The sequence below is a fragment of the Osmerus mordax genome, chromosome 5 (assembly GCF_038355195.1).
Source record: "Osmerus mordax isolate fOsmMor3 chromosome 5, fOsmMor3.pri, whole genome shotgun sequence".
NCBI classification, from domain to species: Eukaryota; Metazoa; Chordata; class Actinopteri; order Osmeriformes; family Osmeridae; genus Osmerus; species Osmerus mordax.
Genome location: NC_090054.1, coordinates 4,684,538 through 4,710,129, shown reverse-complemented (window position 1 = coordinate 4,710,129; position 25,592 = coordinate 4,684,538). Strand labels below are relative to the sequence as shown.

Below are 25,592 nucleotides of genomic sequence, written 5' to 3'. Positions count from 1 at the left end.
TTAAAGGGAATATGACGCTCTGGTTGGTTTATTGCACGTTACGCCCAAACCACACCTATGAGTAATGTAGCTACTTACATTTACATTGCATTTACTTCAGACCAACCCATTTTAGATTTGCGTCGGGCGCAAGAGTCATTTATCTCGCCGGTATAATAGCAACAGCGCCGGAGTCCCGCCCACAAAGTTACTTGCGTTTCGCGTTTGATACTTGCTTTTCAGATCGTTAAAATAGGGCCCCTAGAGTTTGTGTGCTGATGAGAAGCATCTGTATTACCTTTTCCTGATCAAACATCCATTGTGGAGAAGAATGTAACCCATGCCTATATTGATTAACTGTGTGTGTGTTTGTGTGCATGTATGTGTATGTGTGTGTCCAGGTGGTTGGCCATTCGTCTGGAGTTCCTGGGGAATCTGGTGGTGTTCTTCTCAGCACTGTTTGCAGTGATCTCCAGAGACTCTCTGGACAGCGGTCTGGTTGGCCTCTCTATCTCATACGCTCTCAATGTGAGTCTGACTATACAATCTCTCTCACACACACACACACACACACACACACACACACACACACACACACACACACACACACACACACACACACACACACACACACACACACACACACACACACACACACACACACACTGGAGCAACCTCACTGAGACCCATAAGGGTAGTGCAAATAAAAGATAGAAAAAAACTCAGGAAGGTAAAAACTAGAATGGCGGCCATCAAAGTGTCAGTTCTCCGGGGTCAGGTGAATGACAGAGCCCTTTAGGTGGAGAGAAGGAGTCGGGCTGTGACCTGTAAGCTTGGCTGGTTGCGCCCTGGGCCCCGTTCGTCATAAGGGTTGAAGCTAAGTTAATCAATTGTCCCTTTAGCCCGTTAACATTAGCGAGATGAGTGAGAACAGCAAATATCGGTTCGTCAACGGCTGATCCGCATCCAAATCATGTGGTTAATTTCAATCAGGCTAAACTTATCAGGGAAATTGCACGTGCACGTCCTACTTCAAAAGGCAGGAAAGGTCGATCACCAAAACCGTGATTTTTTAACGGTATGATGGCGGAAAAGACGAAAGAGAGAGCGTTGATAGGCTATTTTCGCCATCCGAGCAAACTATTATAATGAGTCTCTAAGAAGACAATAAGCATATTATCATGGCTAAGTCAAACACCGCCACCGCTGCCAGAGCAAGACAAGCAGCTTGGCCAAAAATTGCCGATAAGCTAAATGCGAAAGTTTTGGGGAAATGTATAGGCTCATCTTAAGTGCCTCATTACCCCAATCAATCAGATCACATTTCTTTAAATGTGCCTGCTGGTATAGACTTAATGGAAATTAATAATCGAATGAGATCTTGCTAGTGAAAATAATGATCTCAACTCTTTCAGAATAAGTAGGCTAGATAAAAACAAGGCCAACGAGTATCTAATTGATACGAATTCATAGACAATTATGAGGATATATGTAGGCTACTGCGCTTATATCATGTACTATATATGTGTATATGCATGTAGGCCTATGTGTAAATCCCTCTTTGATTTAATTGACTGGGACATGGCCAGGGAATATGATGAATTGATTCATCAGCTGGTTAAGCGCCAAGTACACTTTTCTTACAGCAACGCATGCTGCGGCTTTGCCAATGTTTTCTGCATCGCCTATGCTGTATAAAAATGTAGCCTATAGCCTACCTGACGCAAAAAAACCTCAAGGCTATGCAGTCTGAAGCACAGTTAAAGTGTCAAGTAGCTTTATTGTCAATTTCTTCACATGTCAAGACATAAAAAGGAATCGATATGACGTTTCCCACTCTCCCACAGTGAAAAAAAAGCACAGGCACAACAGATAAGACAAGACATTTCGTAAAACATAGCGTTACATATTCACATACAGCAGCATAAGCTCATAATAAAGCATAAAGCTTGCTGCGGCGTGTGATATATTTGCAATGTACGGCCCGAGAAGGTCTTGCAAATAAATGAGTCCTTGTCGGCTGAATCGATATCGCTCAAACAAGAACTCATCCTTGTGAAATAAAGGATCTTGGCAATCGCGAAGAACTCTATTGGTATGGAAAGCTAATCGAACTAAAATATAGCTCCTTGGTCAACTGGGTCTCTCAAAAAGGGAGCTGCCATGTTATTTTCCGGGGGTGTGGCAAGCTTATCCAGCTACACTTACGTTAGCCTGCTCTGGAGCAGGTTAGTGCTAATTGATATGTTACTATGGTGATTTATCGAAAGTTGCTTCCACGAACCAAAAAGAGGGGCGTTTTTTTTTATCTTAGCCTGAAAATTAGCTCGCTAAACCGCTTAGCGAGCTACGACGAATACCCCCCTGGTCTCCATCAAGTCGTGCCATGGCTGGCCTTTTGTAGTGCGGGAGACTGACAAGGAAAGGAGCTACTCTGGGCCTCAATTATCCCTGGAGCTTGAAGTCTGGGAGAGTTGCTGCTCACAAAGAGTTTTTAGCTCTGGCTGGTGACGCTGTCCCCGGCTGCCACGACACACACACACATCCCGCGTACACACACACACACACCCTGCGCACACACACACACCCCACGTACACACAAACACACACACCCTGCATACACACAAACACACCCTGCGTACACACACACACATACATGCACAAACTTGCCCCCACACATGAGGCAGAGAATAAAAACAGGGCTGGCCTCTTACCTAAGTAAGCAAAATGATGATGATGATGATGATGATGATGACACTATATGACCTTTGACCCATCATCCTCCAGGTGACACAGACGCTGAACTGGCTGGTGAGGATGACCTCAGAGCTGGAGACAAACATTGTTGCTGTGGAGAGAGTTAGCGAGTATACCGAGATAGACAATGAGGTGAGAAACAAAAAAAGCGTAAGAATTTCAGAGGTGTGTGTGTGTGAGAGAGAGAGAGATACTGTACACTCTTGCCTAAACCTAAGTACAACCAGCTGTGTAGATCAAATATAACCAGTAAGAGACCAACATGTATTCCGTTCCTACCTCAGTTTGTACCTCAAGTGTCACAAACGCAGAGAGCCAGATCTTATCTCTTTATTTGGAATGGCATTTTAACCTAGCAACAGGTCTAGCGACCTGGGGATGAAGGCTGGAGTTTATGGACTGGGGGGTTGGAGGCTACGGACAGATCTGACAGGCTTGTGGATATAGGCTGGCAGATGAAGGCTGGGGGCTGTGTTACAGAAGCTAGGTTATGGGGACTGGGGGTAGGTTATGGAGGCTAGGGGCTTGGTTATGAAGGCAAGGAGTGAGGTTACGGAGGCTGGATACTCATTGTACAGATTTTGAATCGATTGGGGAGCACCACTCTCTGCAGAGTTTGTGTGTAATGTTGGGAGAGCTCCACAGGGTTCTGTCTGAGCTAACATCACCTGCCACAGACAGGTGCACAGGTCTGAGAGAAAGTGAGTCCTTGTCTCATCCAACACGGTCACCAGTTCAATACTGGTGACCTCCTGAATCTCACCCAATGACCTCCCTGTGTGTGTGTGTGTGTGTGTGTGTGTAGGCTGCCTGGGTAACAGACATCAGACCGGATAAGAAGTGGCCCGAGGCTGGGAGGCTGCGCTTTGAGAACTTCAAGGTCCGCTACCGACCTGAACTAGACTTGGTTCTGCATGGCATTACCTGTGACATCGACAGCACTGAGAAGGTAGGTGTGTGTGTGTGGGTTTAAATATGTGTGTGTATCTGTTTCCGACACAGTAAAATGGGAGCAACACTGTCCTTTGTTGTCCTGAACAGTCCAAATAAGAGTCTTCAAATGCAGGAGTTCTACTGACAGAGGAATTAAAGTTGTGCTGTAAAAAGCAAGCTTTACCTCTAAGCCAATCAGCTGTTAAGATGGAGTCATGTGCTTCAGATGCTCTGCCATGGCTGAATGGGCAGATTTGTAGAATGACTGATACAGGAAGGACATGACTAGATAGATGGAATTGCTGTAGAGATGGATAGAAGGATGGATACTGTGAAGAAGAAGATCGATGAAAAGACATGACAGGTTGTGCCAGGGACTGTGCCGGCCCGGGGTGAAAGCGTTAAAAAAAACCTCAGAGTTCAGCTGCCAAATGTGGCAGTCCATCAAATAAATGTTAGATCTGAAATAGCACCCCCCTAATTTCAGTTAATTTAATAATTACACACAATTTGCATGTGATTTTGGCTTCAAAACACAGTTGTGACAACTCACACTACTGTGTCTATTGTAAACTTCAAACTGTGGTACGGTGGCAGGAAATCATAAAACACAGTAAAACACAATGGCAAATAGGAAAACAAAACAGCAAGTAGGAAAACACAACAGCAAATAGGAAAACACAACAGCAAATAGGAAAACACTTTAACAAATCATGAAACACAACGGCATTAACTTCTACCGGAAAAGGTAGGGCCTATCTAGCAGAGGACGGACCCTCCTGATTGGACAGACGGACAAACAGGAAGGAGAGGTGAAAAACACGGAAAAGCGCCTATTTTGAAAACATGAGTATTCCCGAAGATACTTACACTATTTTTAGGAATTATTTCGATGCAGGGCATACATACGACGTGATAGTTGATATTTTGTCAACCAATAACAACATCAGGATAAGTATACGCACTTTGAAGTTGACCAACAGCTTACTCAGTGTCTCCTGTCGGTGAGGCTGCGTAAGCGCACATACAGTACGTATATCGCCTGATCACTGTAGTCTTTCAGGACTAAAGATTTCCTACCGGTCAACACATTCATCTATTTATTTTTAAAGTTTTGATTTACCTCACGCGGGACGGACTGACACAGCCGAATGGCTGGGTTTGGACCGCGGCCCAGGTCTGGTCTACCTGAACACCAGCCACCAGACTATTCCACAAAATGTTCCCAAAGTTTGGATTTTGGATAAAAAAGTGTCTGCCAAATGATTTGTCATTAATCTGCTCTAGATTGTCATTTAATGGAAATGGCTCTGTGTAACTGAAGTGTAACGGATCAATTGTAGGTTTTCAGTTTCTGAAGATGTATGCTTACATGAGGACTCTCCAACTCTACTCCTGGAGAGCTACCTCCCTTTACGTCTTCACTCCAACACTAATCTAGCACAATGATTCTAATAATTACCGGGTGTTGTGTAAAAAGCGAAATTGGTTGCAGCCAGTTGGAGCAAATATTTACTGGAAGCTAGCTCTCCTGGAACAGGGTGGGAGAGCCCTGGTTCTCAAGGTTGTGTCTCCCCCTCCCCCCCCCCCCCTCCCCACACACACACACACACACACAGATTGGCATCGTGGGTCGGACCGGAGCAGGGAAGTCCAGTCTCACCAACTGCCTGTTCAGGATCATCGAGGCAGCAGAGGGGCGGATCTTCATCGACGGCATGGACATCTCTACCCTGGGGCTTCACGACCTGAGGAGCAGACTCACCATCATACCACAGGTACACACACACACACACATAGTCACACATAGTCTCACACACACACACACACACACACACACACAGTCTCACACAGTCTCACACACACACACAGTCTCACATACACACACACACACACACACACACACACATACTCACACACTCACCATCATACCACAGGTAACTAACACACTCACATACACCATCATAGCACAGATACATACACACACCCCATCATACTACAGGTAACTAACACACACACACACACACACTCACACACTCACCATCATACAACAGGTACACACACACATTCACAGACACCATCATACCACAGGTACACACACACACTCACCATCATACCACAGGTAACACACACACCACAAACACATTCACACACACATTCATTCATGCTAATGCACGCCCCCACACACAAACAAATACACACACATATTAATTAGTCAGCCAAAAAGGGAACAATTAAATCCACCCACACACACATACATACAAATATGCACACACACACACATGACAACATGCACCCACACAAACACCTACACAAACACACCCACTTACCTGCTTATGCTCTCGTGTAGGACCCAGTTCTGTTCTCAGGAAGCTTGAGGATGAACCTGGACCCGTTTGAGAGCGTCAGTGACGAGGACATCTGGCGTGTGCTGGAGCTGTCCCACCTGAAGGACTACGTGGGGGCGCTGGAGGAGGGACTGTACCATGAGGTCTCAGAGGGGGGGGAGAACCTCAGGTACGTCAATATCAACACATGGGGGGGGAAACTCCTGTACATCCCTCTTATAGCATGAGGTTTAAGCAGGAGCTTAGATTCCAGTATACATGGGTCGGACATGTCCTACACACTTTTTCAAAACGGTAAATCTGTCCCCCCTCCCCCACACACACGAGAACATTCTATTGAACGGCCGCATCCTCCCATCCATATTTGAAAACAAACCTACAGCTCTGGGTCGAAGAGGGGGGAAGGACCTCATGGGAGTCTCTCAATATGTGGGGGGCTGGAGAAGGGACTTGTCTGCCGCCAGCAACGTGCCAAAAATGGACCAAACAGCACCAAACGTAACGTTAACAAACAAATGAATTGGACAAAACAGACCATGTGGCTGCACGGTCACTGGGCAGCCTCTCTCTGTCTCCAGCTGTGGTGAAGAAACACCATCCCAGGGCCATGGTCTGTCCAATCCTGTGCATTTATGCACATTTGTCTCAGAGCTTTGTCTAATCAAATCACAGAAATACATTCTAATAATTTATATTGTGATAGACAGAGTTGGAGCAAAGGAGATGTTATCTCATGTTAAAAGACAAGTGGACACGCAACAAGTTCAAACCCAATGTTCTGTTGCTAATAGTTGCAAATATTTAGGGTTCCTCCTGTAGGAGGAAACCTAGTGTTTTTGATGGTATTATTATTATTATTATTATTTATATTCTCCTTGCGCCACAATATCTCAAAAAGTCCTTGGTCAGAAATGTTCTAATTTGGCACATTGATACTACATCCAAGTGGGTACCCCCACACCAAATATGGGACACATTTGACTGTAGGGGGCGCCACAAGACACACCCTAAAGTCTGATTTTCAAAGTGATGGCATTTCCACCCCATTGCTCCAATTCTTCTGAAACTTAGTGTACATGCATCATTTTTCATAAGGAACAAAATAGCCCGAAGGACCCATAATGTCTGCCATGATAGATTTAGCTGTACAGTGAAAACCTACAAAAATCTTCTCCTCGTGAACTAATGAACCAATTGACTAAAGTCAGGGTCTTCTTATAGGGTGATCAAGAATAAGGTATGAGATACAAAGTGACTGCATAAAGTTTATTTATGTAAATATTAGTGGTGGGCTGTTATCGGCGTTAACGCGCTGCGTTAACGTGAGACTCTTATCGGGCGATAAAAAAAATATCGCCGTTAATCTATTCTCAAAGTTGGGTTGGGAGCTGGGTCTATACTACGCAAGCTATGATGACTGTCACCTTGATATTTTAGCGCGGATGTATATCTAGCCGAATGGCACTGTAGGGGGCGAGAACGAGTCTTCGAACCTGTGTGTATGCCTTGTGTATGAAATTACCACATCAAACGTAACGTGCTAACATGGATGCAGCTATGAAGCCGCCGGGTTTGCTTCAGGGAAAATGTATTTTTAAAAAGCTTCCCAATGGAAACCTCGACAAGACTAAGGTTGTTTGCACCTTGTGCAATGCGTAATTAGTTTACTGTAGGAGTTCTTCCAGTCTCAAATACCACCTAAACCCAAAGCATCCCTTAGCTAATGCGGAAGATACCGGGCCAAGCACTGATGTAGCGCAGGGGAAGAGTCGTCCTCAAACTACTATGTTTGAGTGCAACCGAGGCAAGCCCATCAGCACAGCTCTATCAGCCAAGATGATGATCACTAATCTCCTCGCTCAGTGGATTACCACCAGCTGCCGGCCCATCAGCGTGGTTGAAGATGATAGGCTCGAGCTTGTTCTCCAGGCGGCCACAGGTGACCCATCTTACAAACTACCTGCGAGGCGAACTATCACTATTCTGAATGCCTTTGGCGGAATTCAAATGAGCCATTTTAATCTAGATTAATTCCAAGATTGCAGTGAGATTAATCTAGATAAAAAAATCTAAAAATCTATGCCCACCACTAGTAAATATCCACATTACCTCAATGTGTATGTGTCAATAATGCAAATGCTTTTGACAGATAATTTTACAAACCTTACAGACTCCAAAGTACAGTGCACAATTTCACTTTGATATGTCAAAAGATGACTGAATTACAGCTGCTTAAAGTTTGTCCAAAGCTGATCAAAGCTAATACTCTTCCCTTTCTATTCATAGAAACTCATCAGTAGATGTTTATCAGAGAGGATAGAGGCTGCCTTGCAAATGCTTTTGAGTTCAAATCTCCATTCAGCCTGTTGTTTGCCAAACAGGAAGTAATTTTGCTCTCTTGTTGTCCAACTTTGGCCTTCTACGATCTAAATTCATATAATATTTTGCCATTTTAACCCACATTGCTGTTTGCAGCTATATTTAATATACTATTATTGTAGATTTTTATTCATAGTATTTGTGTTGCTGACCTTTTAGTTATTTATGATGATTAGGCAACATGTACTGTTTATTTTCCTGCTTAAACCACCCATAATTACTACAGTGTCAAATTTGACCCACAACACCACAGATGTAACTTGTCACTTGTAACTTGATATGGCATGTCTTCTTTGAACAGCCTTAAACATCCATGTGGGCACAGTGTGTCACACACGCACACACGGATCCACATCCGCCGACCATGTTCAATCATTGTGTCAACATGGTGTTGAGTACACCAACAGGTCTCACACGACACAGTTCACACGCAACCAAAACAGGATCAAACAAGGAAATGGTAAAGAGAGTTGGTGTGCAGTTGGAGACACCTTTTAGGTTGTTATGTACGTGGCACATTTCCATGTAATGGAAGGAGCTGTGCATTGAGAGGAGGAGCAGCCTTTCCTAATTACATTCCTGCAGTCTCGCGTTCTCCACAAAAAGTCCTCTTGTGTACTCGCTGCCATTATTCAAGTGCCTGTAGCCTTTGACAGATCGCTCACTGTTGACTACTGTTTGTGCATACACTTCTACACACACACACACACACACACACACACACACACACACACAGACAGACTCATACAGTAATCATCATACAGAACACGCTTCAAAGTTGTAACTTTCAAAAGGGTGGCATTTTGACCCCATCAGGCCAAGATGTCTGAAAGTTGGTATGCATGTCTTATTGCTCATGGAGAACAAGAAAGTCTCAACCCATATTGTCAGCAGCATGGATTTTTCTCTACAGTGACAGTTTGTGAAGAATTTCAAAAATTGATTTAAAATCAACCATTGCTCCAATTGTCTGGAAATGTTGTGTACATGTATGAAATACATATCTGTATTATGTCAATTTGGCAAAATTTGGCAATGTTGAGGAGAAACCCGCCATTGCTGCCTGCAGCTCTATTTATTTGTCTTCCTCTCCTTAAAATGGCTCATTAGTTCATAAAGTCCTTGGCCCGATGGCCAACATGATACAACAGATCAATCACTACTCCCTGACTGCTAATGGTTCACATATGCCTATAGGTGGCTGAGAATAGCTCAATGGGCTGTGACAGGGTTTTCTAAAGTGCAAGGTCATAGGTTCAAATCTGTTCACAATCTTTTGGGCCTGTCATAATTCAGATTTTCGGTTTACAACAGGATGACATTATTCTGAAGTACTACACACAATTTCACTTTGATATGTCAAAAGATGACTGAATTACAGTTGTTTAAACTTTGACTGAATCTAACACTGCTTGCCACAGGAGAAACGGCTTTCTTTTTTAATACAGTAACTGACTACAGTAAGTCTCAACGCTGAGAATAGCTCAATGGTCTGAGATGGTGTACTGCAAAATGCAAGGTCATAGGTTCAAATCCAGCCACAGCCTTTGGGTCTGTCATGATCTTGATTTTCTGTTTAGTTGAACAGAATGAACAGAATGACAACTTGATATGTCAAAAGATGACTGAATTACAGCTGCTTAAACTTTGTCCCAAAGCTGACCAAAGCTAAAACTCTTCCCTTTCTATTCACAAAAGCTCAACAGTTGATGTGTGGCAGAGAGGAGAGAAAGTCTGACTTGCAACCTCATGCTCTTGAGTTCGAATCTCCATTCACATTTACATTTAGTCATTTAGCAGACGCTTTTATCCAGAGCGACTTACAGTAAGTACAGGGACATTCTCCCCCGAGGCAAGTAGGGTGAAGTGCCTTGCCCAAGGACACAACGTCATTTTGCATGGCCGGGAATCGAACTGGCAACCTTCAGATTACTAGCCCGCTTCCCTAACCGCTCAGCCACTTGACTCCCTTGACTCCCTCCCATTCAGCCTGTTTTCCTCTCTTGTTGATCTCTGGATTTTTCTACAATATAAATTTTATAATATTTTGCGGAGGAACCCGCATCGCTGCTTGCAGCTATATTTATTTATGTTTTTATTTCTGTCAATTTACATTTGAATACCCCAGCTGCAGTTTATAGACTAAAGGTTGGGGTGAATTACTTTGATAGTTGAATGCAAACAACTGTTTAGAATAGTAATGAATGATGCCGGTAATGGAACATGCATTCACATTGTAAACGCTGAGCTGGTTAGTAAAAACCTGTTGTCTTCATGCATAAACATAACTGTACTGGTCAGAACTAGCACATCCTCTATGAATGGAGCCATCAGTGACATTTTGCGTTGCCACAGATACAGAGTATCAAGTTGAACCAGGTTGGGAACTGTGGTAGTGAAACTGTGGGATTGTTCAATAAAGTTCACAGGATTGACTAATTATAACCTGTAAATTTGCAAAGGCTCCTATTGTTAATACAACAAGACCCATTCTAGATGTTGTGATGCACTGTGTCCAGATAATCTGTTAATGTTCTGTCTACATAAGGTTACGAAAATGAAGAAAACATTTGTTTGTTTTTCATCAAGGAGTATGTCAAAGCACCCAATTAATTTGAATTGATCAATTCTAGTCTGACCTTCTCTCATTTTCCATTTGTGTTGACAAGGGCTGTTTGAGTGTTTCTTTCTAGCTAGTCCCGAGATCATTCATGTGCAAAAGCCTCCATGCATCCCTTCATCTCCCCTCCACTTTCATCCCTCCATCTATCCTGCCCCCTACCCCTACATCCATCCGTCCATACCCCGTCCATCCATCCCCCGGCCATCTCTCTATCACCTAACACCTATCTATAGAACATCCACTTGCACACTGCCACCAGGGGAAATGATTCTGAAATAGATGATCACACTGTCATTAGTGTGAAGCCACTGTGTATGCGTGTGTGTGCCTATGCTTGCGTTCGTGCATAGCTGCTGAACACTTATATCACTTATATATTCACTTATACATCCATAACATTTCACACGTATGTATTTACTGTTGCTAGATTTCCTGTGGGGTGGGGAGGTTTTTTGTCAAAGTGTGTGTGTAGAGTGTGTGTGCGGTGTGCCTTTGTGTGTGCCTTCAACATGAAAATGCTTCCATGAAACACTTCAACCTTATGCAAGATTATGCAAGATTGGGAAAACTGTAAAAAAAAACTCCGGCTCCTAGCGGAAAATACGCAATGCTAACAACGGCCCCTTTTCACCAGAGCATGTCACATATACCAATATGCCAGGAGCATGAGTGCGTGCGTGCGTACGTGCACTAATACGCGTGTAATTTAGCTTCATATCAACACCCTGTCATCCCCCCCTATCCCCCCTCCCCCAGTGTTGGTCAGAGACAGTTGCTGTGCCTGGCCCGGGCATTGCTGAGGAAGAGTCGTATCCTGATCCTGGACGAGGCAACAGCGGCTGTGGACCTGGAGACAGACGACCTGATCCAGACCACCATCCGCAGGGAGTTCTCCCACTGCACCGTGCTGACCATAGCCCACCGCCTCCACAGCATCCTGGACAGCACTAGGTACTCCAGAAGCCTCACCGCCCATCCCATCCTGTTCCTCTTCTCAACAACTTCTTTCTTTATCATCATCATCCTTATCTCTCTCTCTCTCTCTCATTCTCTCTCTCTCTCTCCTACATGTTGCGGAGGTTGTATTGCAGGACAGGGCCTGTCTGTTCAATGTGGAGGGGCCTCTACAGTCTTGTGACGCTCGCTTTCTTGCACCAGCTTTTTAACTTCCTCTCACAGCGCTGTCATCTGCTAGCACTTCCTTTAGTGTGAACGGTTCTCTCTCTGGAGGTCGTCCTTTCTAGGATTCTCTGGACCAAAGGGCACAATGATCTGGTCATTATGTGCTCATTCTGAGATGTATGGAATGTGTTAATTAGCTGTCTATGTTGTAACAGACAGCTAATTAACGGGTCGGGGAGGAGATCTTGACCCAAGCGGAGGAGTTCAAGTATCTCAGGGTCTTGTTCACGAGTGAGGGAAGAATGGAGCGTGAATGGACCCAGATGATGGATGGATGTTGTAACAGTTCTATTTCTATCTCAGCGAACCTCTCCCTCATGTTCATGAAAGACGTGTGTTTGAGAGATCTCTTCATCGCTCTTTTTCAAGACAAAGAAAAAACGTCCTAATTTCTACCTCTGGGATGCACTTGTGAGGAATGCCCAGTTCTGGCTCAAAGTCGTCTGTGGTGTGGGGTCTGTTTTGTGGGCAGCAGTAGATTGTTTTGCTTCTTTAGATTAATCTATTGCATGACTTGGTTCTTTGTTTTTCAACAAATTAAACTTATTGTTATATTCCTGGACACTACAGTAGTTTCCTTGAATTGAAACTGTCCCATTGGTGCGGATATCAATATTTTGATATGCAGATGTTTGCCTGCAATCTGGGTCTTCATATAGGGTAATCTAGCAGGATTGGAAAATGCCTCTCTTTTTGTAGTTAGGATTTATAGCATATATTTAGATTTTAACAGGAGATGATATTTCTTGCTGCTGTTGTTGGAAACAATCGTGACCTGCCTTTCTCTGTCTCCATCTGTTTCTCTCTTTTACTTCTCTCTCTCTCTCTCTCTCTCTCTCTCTCTCTCTCTCTCTCATTCTCTCTCTCTTTCACACACACACACACAAACACACGGTGCATGCTTAGCCCATCTGCCAGAGACCACCTCAGCATTTCCCAGAGGATCTTATGGCAGCTGTTTTACCATTTCTCTGAAGAATTCTAGCTGGTCTTGTGGGCACTTGAATAAAGATGAAAGGAAAGATAGTGGTGTTTGGAAGAGCAGAACAATGCCATACTAAGTATAAAGCTTGACAGGGAAGGATTCAATTATTTCTGTGGTTGTGTAACAGGTAAGCTGCTGAGATAGTGGTGGGGTTTGGATTACAAAATTGTCTAAATGATGCAATTGGAAAATAAATTATATGGTTGTGTGTGCATTGGGTAACAGAGTGTCTGTTGCATAATATTTTAATGTCTTTAAATCACTTTAAATGTTAATTTTTGGACTGATTTCTTTTTTTTCTATTCACTGTCTCAAACAATCGATATCCGCAGCCCCAAATGGGCCCCAAAAGAAATTGCTGCAAGCTACGTGCGCAAACATGCCACTCCCCTTTGTTTGAATCCTAGAAATGCCCTTGGCTCCTACCATTTTCCAAATCCTCCTCTCTTCCATCCATCTCTCTCATTCCTCATCATCTCCTCCTCTCCTCTCTTTCAGAGTGATGGTGCTGGATGCGGGTAAGATTGTAGAGTTTGATTCTCCTGCCAGCCTTTTTGAGAAGCAAGGACATTTCTATGCAATGGCAAAGGATGCTGGGATCAATTCCATCGACTACACAACACTCTGATGAAACTTGGACAGTTGTACATGCTTTGGATAGCATCGCCACAATGCAAACCTTTCATGGGACCATTGGAAGATGCAGTAGAATACAGAAGAAAATTTCACCTATAGCTACTAAAAAATATACATTTGCTTGCAAGCTAATGGTAACCAATTCATTGTCTCTAAATAAAAGTGAAATATGCACATTTTAGTACAAAAACAAACATGTAATACAAACATGCAGTATTATACAGGTGAAATTCTATATAATGATAACCAACCATGTTTAAGACCACTGTTCTGGTCTCATATTGGAGTAGTTTACTGGCTTTCTGTTCATAATATTTATGGTACACTTACATGCTATCTTGCAAGAACCTTTATTCTAATCTATATGTACATTACATTTAGCAGACGCTCTTATCCAAAGTGACTTACAAGTGACTGAAGTACAGGGACATTCTCCCCGAGGCAAGTAGGGTGAAGTGCCTTGCCCAAGGACACAACGTCATTTGGCACGGTCGGGAATCGAAACGGCAAGCTTCTGATTAATATCCCGAGTCCCTAACCGCTCAGCCACCTGACCCATCTAAGGCTTTCTCTTTGCTATATAGTACTGCATAAGTGTCAATTGGTTGTTGATTGTTTTTTAAATTGTAAAAAAAGGTATTGTTATTGTTTGATATTATGATTTTTGGAATCACTATTTGACAATGTATGCACTGGTAAGATCAAACAATGTGGTATTGTACACTATTTTAATTTATATAAATAAATGAATGCTATCAGTTTTATTCTGCCTTTGAAGACTGGTCGAGTATGTATTGATGAATGCCAGTTGATCCTGTGCTCCTATCAAAGCGAGCTGTATCTATTTGAATGAGATGGACAGTATGAAGTTTTGAGACCCCATTGAAGAGTAGAAAGATAACCTAGCATCCTCCTGAGCTTGTATCAATGTTGGTTATGACCACCTGTAGAGAAAAAGGTGGCGATTTTGATAATGTTCGGCTGACTAGCTCTAGGCAAGATAATTTATTCTGGGTTTCAGTGATGTCAGCGGCGGAAGGGGACGCTTCCTGTGGATTTGAATCCACCTCCATATCATCAATCCCATCATGCACACGCCACACATCTTATTAATCAAGGGACCTAGGGAGACCAGTGCTATTGAGACAAGGCAGTAAGTCAGGCTTTTCACAAGACATTTTAGAGATCCTGACATTTCCTTTGGTGGAAACAGGGGACAGTTGTGGCTAATTGATGGGGGAATATTTTTTTTGATTTGTGGGGGGTATCCAGCTAATGTACTGTAGTTTCTGTATTAGCTAACTGTGTTGCAGTTGGCATGAGAAAGGGTGAATGTGGGGATTGTCTCCAGTTGTGTATACATTTTGCAGTTGTGCGATCCTTCTGTCACACACCCAGCTCTAAGGCTGTGACAAAACATGGAGGGAAAACGCCAAGATCGATGATTAACAAATTCATTGATTAAATAACTAAAGAAACTTACAAAAACATACCCTCTGCTGTAAGAGACACAGGACAGAATGTATTTGCTAAAGGCCCCATGCTAGGGCATTTAAATGTATAAATACACAAATCCAACTGTAAACAATTCAATTCATGCAATATATTGAACTATACAGTACAGTATGTACTACACTACACAATGTATCCATATGGCCATCCAATTATATGTACATATACAGCATTTACACACATATATGTACATATATATATATATATCTTGCAATATGTATAATCTCCTATGCTTTCCCAAGACACATGTATTATGTACAGAGGCCCAACCAGGCACCCAAATGCAAGTTCCCAGTCAACAAATAAGTTGGGAAATAAAAAGCAGGTTGCAAATGGAAAACAAAAACATAAAAGCAAGTATATTTAAATGTTCAACCCCTTTCTTCTTTCATGGTGATCTGTACATCCCTCTCCACTCCTTCCACCTCTCTACTCGTTTTCTCCACCTCTGCTCTCTCCTTCATCTCTCCAATTCTCTTTTTTCCCCCTATCTCCTCTTTACATCCCGCCTGTCCTCCCTCTACCCAACTCTTTTTTTCGTCTATTTCCCTCTATCTTTTGACCTCTGCCATCTCTCCTTACGTCTCTTTCTTGTCTCTCACTCCTCTTCAAGCCCTCTCCAACACACGCACACACACACACACACAGGTGCACACACTTGTTTAACCCTTGTGCTGCCTTCGGGTCACATGACCCAAAGGTTCATAACGAACCATCGTTGTGTTTACCCAATTCTACCCAATACAAAAACTAATAATTTTCTTTTAACGGTTAAAAGAAAATGCTTCACTTTGTTTTTGTATGCAGTAAAGTTGTCACAATATGACGGTGGGTCACAATGACTGATGGGTCAGAATGACCCGAAGATAACACAAGGGTTAAAGTAAATGCAGTGTGTATTTGTGTGTGTGTTTGTGTGTGTAGGAGAGAAAAGCAAGCACTGTGAAAGGGTATACTTAAACATAAACATTTAAGTTGTAGCACCAGAGAGTAACTGCTGATGCGACTGTGGCACTCTACAAACACAGAGAAGAATCCCAGTGTCTCCTGTTGACAATATAAGGTTATTTCTGCTATTGTTCACTGCTTGTCATTATCTTTCGGTTTTTAGATACTGCACATATTTCACTGTGAGAGTTCCCCCCTCACCTCTCCTCTTCTTTTTCTGGGTGCATGCTCTCAGGACAGAATCAAACGAGATCCTTGATCATACCTAATCAGGCTTCAACAAGACAAAGTCCTATGTCAAGGCTAGAACCCTTTCAGCCTAAAATGTGATTCAAGGTTGGAGTGCTGCAGCTTTTGCGTACCACCTCTCATCTTCTGATGTGTAATGCATTGTCTTGTCCACTTCTGCTGATTGTCGTTTTCAGGGAAAACAATTCCATTGTGGTTTACCTTGTCTCTTCTTCAGCACTAATCTATCAGGGGAAAATGTGCTAACTCTATGGATCCCAGAAAATGTGATCTCTCCACCTAGTAAATCAGACATGGATGTATCTTACTTCAACGTCAGTTCATGTCGGAACAGTGTGATTTTGCATAAAGGGTACATCATGGTTCGTATCACCTTCCCTTTCAAAATGTGGTGTGAATGCCATAAATGCATACAAGTGGATGAGAGAGAGAGAGAGAGAGAGAGAGAGAGAGAGAGGAGGAGTAAGGGAAGGGAGACAGAACGTGAGAATGGAGCATGAGAGAGAGAGAGAGAGAGAGAGAGAGAGAGAGAGAGAGAGAGAGAGAGAGAGAGAGAGAGAGAGAGAAAGAAGGAGGAGTTAAGAGAGAGAGAGAGAGAGAGAGAGAGAGAGAGAGAGAGAGAGAGAGAGAGAGAGACCGGGGGTGGGGGGTGGACACACATGCTGTGTGAACCCCGGAGGAACGCTTTCCTCAATTCAAAGAGAAAATCTGCCATCCTCTTCATCACTTTATTGCATCGGTCTGCCGAAGTGGTGAGTCCATCTTTTTAAACAGAACCTCTAACAATCTGACATGCTGACATTTGTAAAGCGAGAATTTCGTCCTGATTTCGTCCAGTTAAACACTCTCCCTGAACTTGCAACAGGTTACAAGAAATAATGTAAGGCAATCAGCAATGTGTGTGTGTAACGGAGGGGAGGGGGCGTCTGTTGTGTGTGTGTGGGAGGTGTTTGTTACATAAAGTACAGTACATATAGGTTACAAGAGCTAATGTTTGTGTGCTCTATGTTTGTGTGTACATGTGTTTGTTTTTATTCTATGTGTGTATGGAGGGTGGGGGGGTTGTTCATCTGTGTGTGTGTGTGTTAGTGTCTTTGTCTGTTTGTGGGTGTGGGGAGTGTGTATCTGTTTCTGTGTGTGTGTTTCGGTATGTGTGTGCATGTGATGTGTGTGTATGTGTACGGTACATATACTGCACATCCCAGGAGGATGGGGAAATCAATACATGTTTACACTTTATTTCAAATGTCATGCGGTCAGGTCAATGTTGAGTATATTACTTTCAGAATTCTCTTATCATGGCACATTTTTATGTTAACTGTGTCAATCCTGTCAGGGTGGAAACCAAGACTACAGGGAGGCATGTTAAAGGATGTTCATTCAGAGAATTATGTTTCCAAATCTATAGATTAAGGCCATACATTTCATATACAGACTCCGTGTTTGCAGTGGTTATAGTAATCACACACTGATTTGGCTTAGCTGTTTGACTAATAAATAATTCTGCAGCCTTCACCTCCGATTGACGCAAGTTTGGGGGAATTAATTGAGCACATGCCGCCAGCTCTTTCAGTTATTATGGAAAGATCAATCCACTGGCTAATTCTTCAACCAACATTCTGTGACAGGACTAATTGGTTTATATAGAAACCTTGTCTAGCGGTCATTATTCAGTCTTGACTCTTCAATAAAAATGTTTTTATCAATTCAAAACAAGGTGGCTTACATTTACTGATTTACTTTGATTACTAATTAATTCAAAATTTCTAGTGGTTGATAATTAAGGCCCTTTGAACCGACTGCCTCTGGCATCCATTCTGGTTGCAAGAAATTATTCCTGTGGGGATTAGTGGTTGGTTTTAACCCTTGTGTTATCTTCGGGTCATTCTGACCCATCAGTCATTGTGACCCACCGTCGTATTGCGACACATTTACCTCATACAAAAACAAAGTGAAGCATTTTCTTTTAACTGTCGGGCTGTCTCAGACCCCCCACATTGGAATGGTTAAAAGAAAAATATTTTTATTTGTTTTTGTATTGGGTAAAATTGGGTAAACACAACGATGGTTCGTTATAAACCTTTGGGTCATGTGACTCGAAGGTAGCACGAGGGTTAAAGGAGTATTTTAATTTCTTATCAAGGACAACGTTTAGTGACATTAAGGACTTGAGATCATCATCATCACCACCACCCTAAGTTCCATTTTGTTATGTAATTGTAAATGTCATCATTATCATTATAAGTTCACATAATCATTGTTATTGTATTACTTAATGCCTCCTTGTCATTTTCTGATCATCATCAGAAAGACAAAGACAGACAGACATCCCACCCTATAATGAAACAAATCCAGAAACAAACCCAATCCCGTCAGTGCAGGTGATGGGCTTCCTAGTCATGCAATTGTACAGTGAATGAGTGTTAGATGACCGCTATTGAGAGTGATTGCTTGGCAATGTGTCCATTGTATCTCTACTCTGCCCAGACTGCTTCAGTTATCCTTGTCGGTCATAATCATGGTCATGGTGTTCATCATCATTGTCTTCGCATAGCATCATCATCATCATCATCATAATCATCATCACCACCCATCATCACCCTTCTTAACATTTTTATCATGTTTCTCATTGTTGCCGTCATCACCATAGTCATCCTCATCATGGTCGTTGTCATATTCAGGATCGTCACAATTACCTTCCTTGTTGTCAAGCCTGGTTTTGTATTGTCTCTTCAGTCATATCCTCTGAACTGCCTAAAATGCTAAATGTAAATGTAATGTAAGAATCTGAAGAGGGAAAAATAACATGTGAAGCTTCTAATGTTGGCCGGTACACTACTCAAGCTGCGGGGAACAAATCATGAGCTAATCATCATTCCTGTTCCATCACTGGCTGGTCAGAATTCAGTCTGCTTGCATTGAAAGGAGAACGAATTGGCTGGATCCTAGAAAGGAAGACTATTATGTCAAACTGACATTTGAAAAAACAAGACAATGACTCAGAAAGATTTTTTTGGATCCTTTGTGTGTCTTCCCTTTATGACGCAGATTCGGAAGAACTCTTGACCAGGCTTAAGACAACAATCCAGCTGTCTGTCATCTGGAACTTTAGGCAGAAAAGGTAGGCTTCTGTACCGACAGGGGTGATTAACCCTGAACTTCTCCAGTTCTGTTATCAAAACAGAGACTTCACTGGAGGGATCTGGCCCCACCAGTTACTGACACTTTACATTCTTCCACACTGAACAGTAAACATCTCATCAATCTATTTTCCCTGGTGCACGAAGCCTACATCCAACAGTGTAGTCTCAAGAATCTATACTCCTCCTCCTCCTTCTTCACCTTGTTCTCCGACCCCTCCTCTTCCTCCAATTCCACCTTCTCCTCAACCTCCTCCCACCCCTCCTCCTTCTCCTCCACCACCTCCACCTCCTGCTTTCTCTTCCTTCACTTGATTTTCTCCACCTCCTCCTGCTCCTCCTCCTTAACCTCCGGCTCGTCCTCCCGCTCCTCCACCACCACCTCCTTCTTCACTCTCCAGGAGTCCAGGATGAACCACTCCACGGTGGTCACCCCAGCCCCGATCTTCTTCTCCTGCAACGTCAGCCCCAGCGCCGAGCCCGAACTCCACATCGGAGTCACCAAGAGCGAACCCTACTCCGTCGCCATCCCCATGACAGTCTTCTACAGCACCATCTTCCTGTTTGGAGTATGACCACTCTGCTACACTCTGCTAATGCTGCGGTCTAGTCTACCCTGCTGTAACACCCCCGTCTGCTCTACTGTATTCTGTTCTGCTCAACTTTGCTCTGCTCTACTCTGCTATGGTCTGCTCTGCTCTACTCAGCTGTACTGTTATGCTTTGCTGTATTCTGCTCTATTATGTTCTTCTCTGCTCTACTCTATATTGCTCTATTCTAGAACATTCTCCTGGGATGTCATGGGCTCTAATCTGCAGTACTCTTTTCTATGATTATACTATAGTCTCTATAGTTAAACATCAATATTTAACCATAAACCTTTATGGATGTTTCTAAAAGGGATAATGTGTTAACGTATGATGAAAATGGTTTGTAAACTGACCGTTGAACCTCTGAATTAAAAATGTGTTCATTCCATCCACGGTAGACATGTGTGACAGGACATAACTTAACCCACCATCCAGGTCCTGTTCAACAGCGTGAGCATGCTGACACTGATAACAGACGCTCGCATGAGAGTCAGCGCTATACGTCTGTATCTCCTCAGCCTGGTGCTATCAGGTACCCTCTCTGTGCACCACTACCCCACCACCTGCAGCCCTGCCATTCCTACAATCACATTCAGTACCCCTCAACCCTATAAGTCTAAAAACTTAAAGCCACTGAGGGGCTGCTATAGGGACTTAAAACAAGCAGTCTATGCCTAGTAAACTAGCTGACGCGCTCTCTTCTAACTTACACCGCTCCGTAGCTGGCTGTAGAAATCAGACTCCAATAGTCATTGTTGCGTTTTGATGGCCATTTATTGATCACAATGTTCTTCCAATTAACGTGCAAGTCCATGTGTCAATTAAGCTCCAACAAACAAACATTTTGACATCCACACCAGCGTTTAATGTGTGTAGCGATTTGACACAGTCAAAAAATATTAACAGCACCCATGTTACCTGTTGAAAGGTTCCTACTTAGGTGAATAGACATCACTCCCAAGCTCACTAGTGACACCAGTGGACAATTTGTGTCCTACACCCTCAACCAATAAAAATGGGTCTTACACTTACATTCCTGTCTTAACCTCTCTTCTCTCACCACCACCACCACCACCGCTCCCTCCCTCCCTCCCTCCCTCCCTCCCTCCCTCCCTCCCTCCCTCCCTCCCTCCCTCCCTCCCTCCCTCCCTCCCTCCCTCCCTCCCTCCCTCCCTCCCTCCCTCCCTCCCTCCCTCCCTCCCTCCCTCCCTCCCTTCCTTCCTTCCTTCCAGATATCCTGCAGCTACTGACTATCCCCGTAACTCTGTACCGGTACTACTGGGAGAGCTACCCCTGGCGTCTGGGCCAGGCAGTCTGCAAGGCGTACTTCATGGTGCGCCAGATCTACTGTGCCACCACCAGCTGGGTGATTCTGGCCTTCACGGCCGAGCGCTACGCTGCTATCTGCCACACCATGTGGTCCCTGTCCAGCCTGCAGGTACACACAAAGACGCGGGCCGTGTGACTGGATGTTTGATTGATGTGTTTGACCGGCAGAGTGTCAGACTCATTGACTGTGATCAATGAGCCACAGGTGGAAGTGGGATTTGGATTCCACACGTTCAAAGTTACTTTGAGGTGGTTGGTTGTTTGCTAACTGTGCTCCTCTCCTCCGCTCCCCTCTCCTTACCCACCTCCACCTTCTTTTCTCTTCTCTATTGTCCTCTCCCCTCCCCTCTTCTCCCTCACCTTCTTTTGTCCACCTCCTCTCTTCTTCCTTTTCGTTTCCTTTCCTATCCTCACCCTGCCTTCCCTTCTCTTCCCTCCTCTCCTTTTACCCCCTCTTTCCTCTCCTCCCCTTGTCCCTCCCCTCTCCACCCCCTTTTTGCGCTCCTCTTCTCTCCATTCCCTTCATCCCTTCTGGCTAACAGAAGTCCCGTCTGCCCTGCCTGCTGACCTGGGTGTGGGTCCTGTCTCTGGTGTCGGCCGTGCCCTTCGCTGTGGTCTACAGCCACGCCCGAGCCTGCATCCTGGACTACACCGCCACCTCCCCCGAGGAGGCCTTCCATGTCTCCACCATGTGTGAGATGACGGAGGCCGACCCGGCGCCCATCTACAGGGGAGCACTGCTGCTCAGGGCTGGCCTCTGCTTCCTGGTGAGAGGGGGTGGAACGAGGGACGGGTGGAGAGATGCAAGCAGGAGAGGAACCTGAAAGGGAGGGATTATTCTTAGAACGTCCTCGCTTGAATGAGACAGGTGTGGAGGGATGGATGGATGGAATAGCACAACGAGAGCAGAGTAAAGATAGTGTTAAGATACATATTTTAGTCCCATCCATCTCTCAAATTAAATCAAAGTTCATGTGTAGTGCTCTTTGAACAAACAATGTTACAGAGGCATTCACAGATGCCCATAGATTTGCACCTAAATCAACATAAAAGCCTCAAGGAAGACAAGGTAAAACAAAACTCCCCAAAAAAAAGAAAATGGAAGAAACCTTCGGAGGAGTAGTTCAGTGAGGGATCCCTTCCTCCAGAGACGGTTGGTGATCCAGAGAGGCGCAGACCAGTGGCTGAATACAATTATGAAGTCAAGAGATAAAAGTCAAACATTTCCAAGTGAATGGATATCAAAACACAAAAGGGTTCTGAATTAGCGGACTGGCCTTTGTCCGTTTGGACAGAGACAGGGCTGGGAAGTACAGGATCAGCAGGTCACACGACTGTCAGGTAGGAACCAGGAAGTATGTGTGGTCGTTCAGAGAACATGAGAGACCAAGTCTCGTTGTTGCCTAGGTCCACCAGACAGTGTAGGATGAATAGGACCACAAGATGGGCAAGAAGGGACCAGGAGCCTTGGGTGATCCATCATTTGAGACTGATGTCCACGTTGGCAACTAGATCCGACTAAACTGATAGCAAGGCCAAGTCTAATACAGGGTGATGAGGCGGGTATAGCAGAGACAAGCCTTTAAAGTCCTGTAGATGCAGGATAACATAACGCTGAGTGAAAAACAGAATGGGTAGATGGGTTCATAATTGCCGAGTCATATCTAGCGCAGAAGTCTTGTTGTGAAACAGACTAAACTGAAAGGTTTTTCATCCAGCCTTAAACACCAAGAAAGTGACAGCCTCCCTGATGGAGAGACATTGGTTGCAGAGGAGCTATATATAAGAATGCCCTTTACCCCTGCTGTTTTCATCGTGCAAACCCCAGTTAGACCTTTACCACCATACCACACACAGTTAGACACTTCAACAGAAATGCTACACACACAGTAAACATATACTGAAAAGTCATTTCAGTATATAGTAGTACAGACGTACAGTGTAACACCCGAGCTCAGGTTTGCTTTGTCGTTCCACCACATGCAGCTCAATACGTACATCTGTCCTCCACTTCTCTCCATCTCTTCCCTCGTTCCTCTCCAGGTGCCTATGGTGGCCATCCTAGTCCTCTACCTGCTCATTCTGATCCACCTGAAGAAGAACGAGCACCAGAGACGGGCCCTGGGCCTCACGCGCCCAGCACCCGGTGACAGGAGAGACATTCAATGTCACCAGAATGGAAAACTACTGCTCAATGAGAGGAGGGCGCTGAGGCTTATGGGTGAGAACGGAAAGACTTAGCAGTGATCGTTTAGAGTGGAGATGGGGTGTAGTGGAGCCAAGTTTGTGGGAATGAGTTCGAGTGGAGCCAGGCAAACATCGTTCACCAACAATAGTTCCATGGAAACGTAAATGTACTTATTTTCTGCTGTTTTAAGTGCCCAAATGCTGCAACCTCCAATAGGCAACATTCATAATTACCTGAGTAATTTGGCCAACATAGTAAACTGCACATTAGCGACACTTTCATTAGAGAGAGATCCAGGAGAGAGAGAGAGATAGAGAGACAGAAAGAGAGAGAGGGAGGGAGGGACGGATGGAGGGAGGGAGGAGAGGGAGAGGGGAGTATGGAGAAACAGAAGCTGTAGAGGGAGGCAGAAGAAGAGATAGAGAGGGGAAGAGAAAAGAGAGGTGGAGATAAAGGGGAGCTTAAGAGATAGAGCAGCGATGAAGGAAGAGAGAGAGACAGGTCTTCCAAACAGGTGGATGAGGACAGGGGGGCGTGGAGGATGAACGCTGTACTCCTATTGTCCCCCAGGCGCGGTGGTGGTGGCCTTCTTCATCTGTAACTTCCCCGACATCGCCTCGTCCCTGATGCAGGTGTACGTGGTGGAGTGGTCTGATAAGGTACTCTCGGTCTACACCATCCTCAAGTCCTACCTGGCCCTCCCCCTGTGGTACGCCAACAGCGCCCTCGACCCCCTGCTCTTCTGCATCTCGTCCCACACCTTCCGCAGGGCCTGCTGGAAGACCCTGGGCCACCTGAGGCCTCGCTGCCCCAGGATGCGGCCCCCCACGGCCGCATGGCTGGCCCAGAGGACCTCCAGCGGGGCAGCAAGCGGGACGGGCAGGGATGGAAGTGACTGCTTTGGAGGTCCGAAGGGGCCGGCCAGGACAGTGACTCTGGGGCAGGGGGGGACAGACAGCACCGATGGGGGCGTCGCCAATCAGCAAGAACTGGAGCATCACACACTTTAACCAGATTATATTTACAGACAGCATCCAGCTTTCCCTCTACCCATTCTCCTTTATAATCTACCTCTCTCGCTAAATAGTTTTAAACTTCAACAGAGTACCCGCCTTCAAGGAAGTTAACGCTTGTCAATGGAGCGATCCCCAGACCCTCTGTACAAATGAAATGTACGAGGGTCTGGTTAGGACCAGGCTAGGCATATTCTGCCTGCTGAGAACCAATGGTAGGCAATAAGGGAAGTGAGAAGAGGGTTGTAAAAAGTCAAGCAAACACTAACACATTTACAGAAGGAACATTTACTTTTAGAGTATCATATTCTCCATTTTGATGTATTTTTGTGATTTCCTGTCACAAATATCAGTGTTGTGGTGCAACAATCTTGTGTTTCTCTCAAAGGTAAAGGTCTTCAGTTTATTTTTGCTTTTAATTATGTGTACAATATTTGGTTCATTGGTTTTGGCAGTTTTTATACTGTCTTTGGTTGGTGTGTACTGTACATAATCAAAGTATGTGTCGTTAAAGCCGTTTTGTTAATTAATATTTTCTATTCAGAGAGTAAGTAAGACTTTATTTAAATAGCACATTTCATACAAGAATTGTAGCTCAAGGTGCTTTACATAAAATCAATAAAAACAATAATACAAGTGATAAACAATTCAAACAAAAATAAAAATCCCAATAAGATCTCTGTTCAAGAGAGAAAACAACTTTAAAAGTAGGAAAACCCTTTTGAGATAAAATTACTTAAATGCTTCGGTAAAAAGGTAGGTTTTAAGATGTCTTTTAAACATGTCTAGAGTGTTTGCTTC

At 44.1% G+C, this 25,592-nt stretch overlaps 2 protein-coding genes across 2 annotated transcripts in view; both read left to right on the top strand.

Annotated features, from left to right (window-relative positions):
• abcc2 (ATP-binding cassette, sub-family C (CFTR/MRP), member 2) overlaps positions 1-14,591 on the top strand; it is a 66,203-nt gene extending 51,612 nt beyond the window's left edge. The window contains exons 27-33 of the mRNA XM_067235618.1: positions 381-507; positions 2,767-2,868; positions 3,542-3,685; positions 5,289-5,447; positions 6,020-6,186; positions 11,776-11,970; positions 13,685-14,591. Coding sequence (XP_067091719.1) covers positions 381-507; positions 2,767-2,868; positions 3,542-3,685; positions 5,289-5,447; positions 6,020-6,186; positions 11,776-11,970; positions 13,685-13,814 — 1,024 coding nt within the window. The 3' untranslated portion in view covers positions 13,815-14,591. The remainder of the gene's footprint in view (positions 1-380; positions 508-2,766; positions 2,869-3,541; positions 3,686-5,288; positions 5,448-6,019; positions 6,187-11,775; positions 11,971-13,684) is intronic.
• A 2,612-nt stretch (positions 14,592-17,203) lies between these two features.
• Positions 17,204-25,331, top strand: LOC136943583 (pyrokinin-1 receptor-like). The gene is made up of 8 exons (XM_067236950.1): positions 17,204-17,283; positions 19,580-19,652; positions 20,073-20,240; positions 20,697-20,793; positions 21,494-21,699; positions 22,133-22,357; positions 23,634-23,811; positions 24,349-25,331. Exons 3-8 carry the CDS (start codon positions 20,082-20,084, stop codon positions 24,786-24,788), a joined length of 1,305 nt encoding a protein of 434 aa, XP_067093051.1. The 5' UTR covers positions 17,204-17,283; positions 19,580-19,652; positions 20,073-20,081; the 3' UTR covers positions 24,789-25,331.
• Positions 25,332-25,592: the final 261 nt, after the last annotated feature.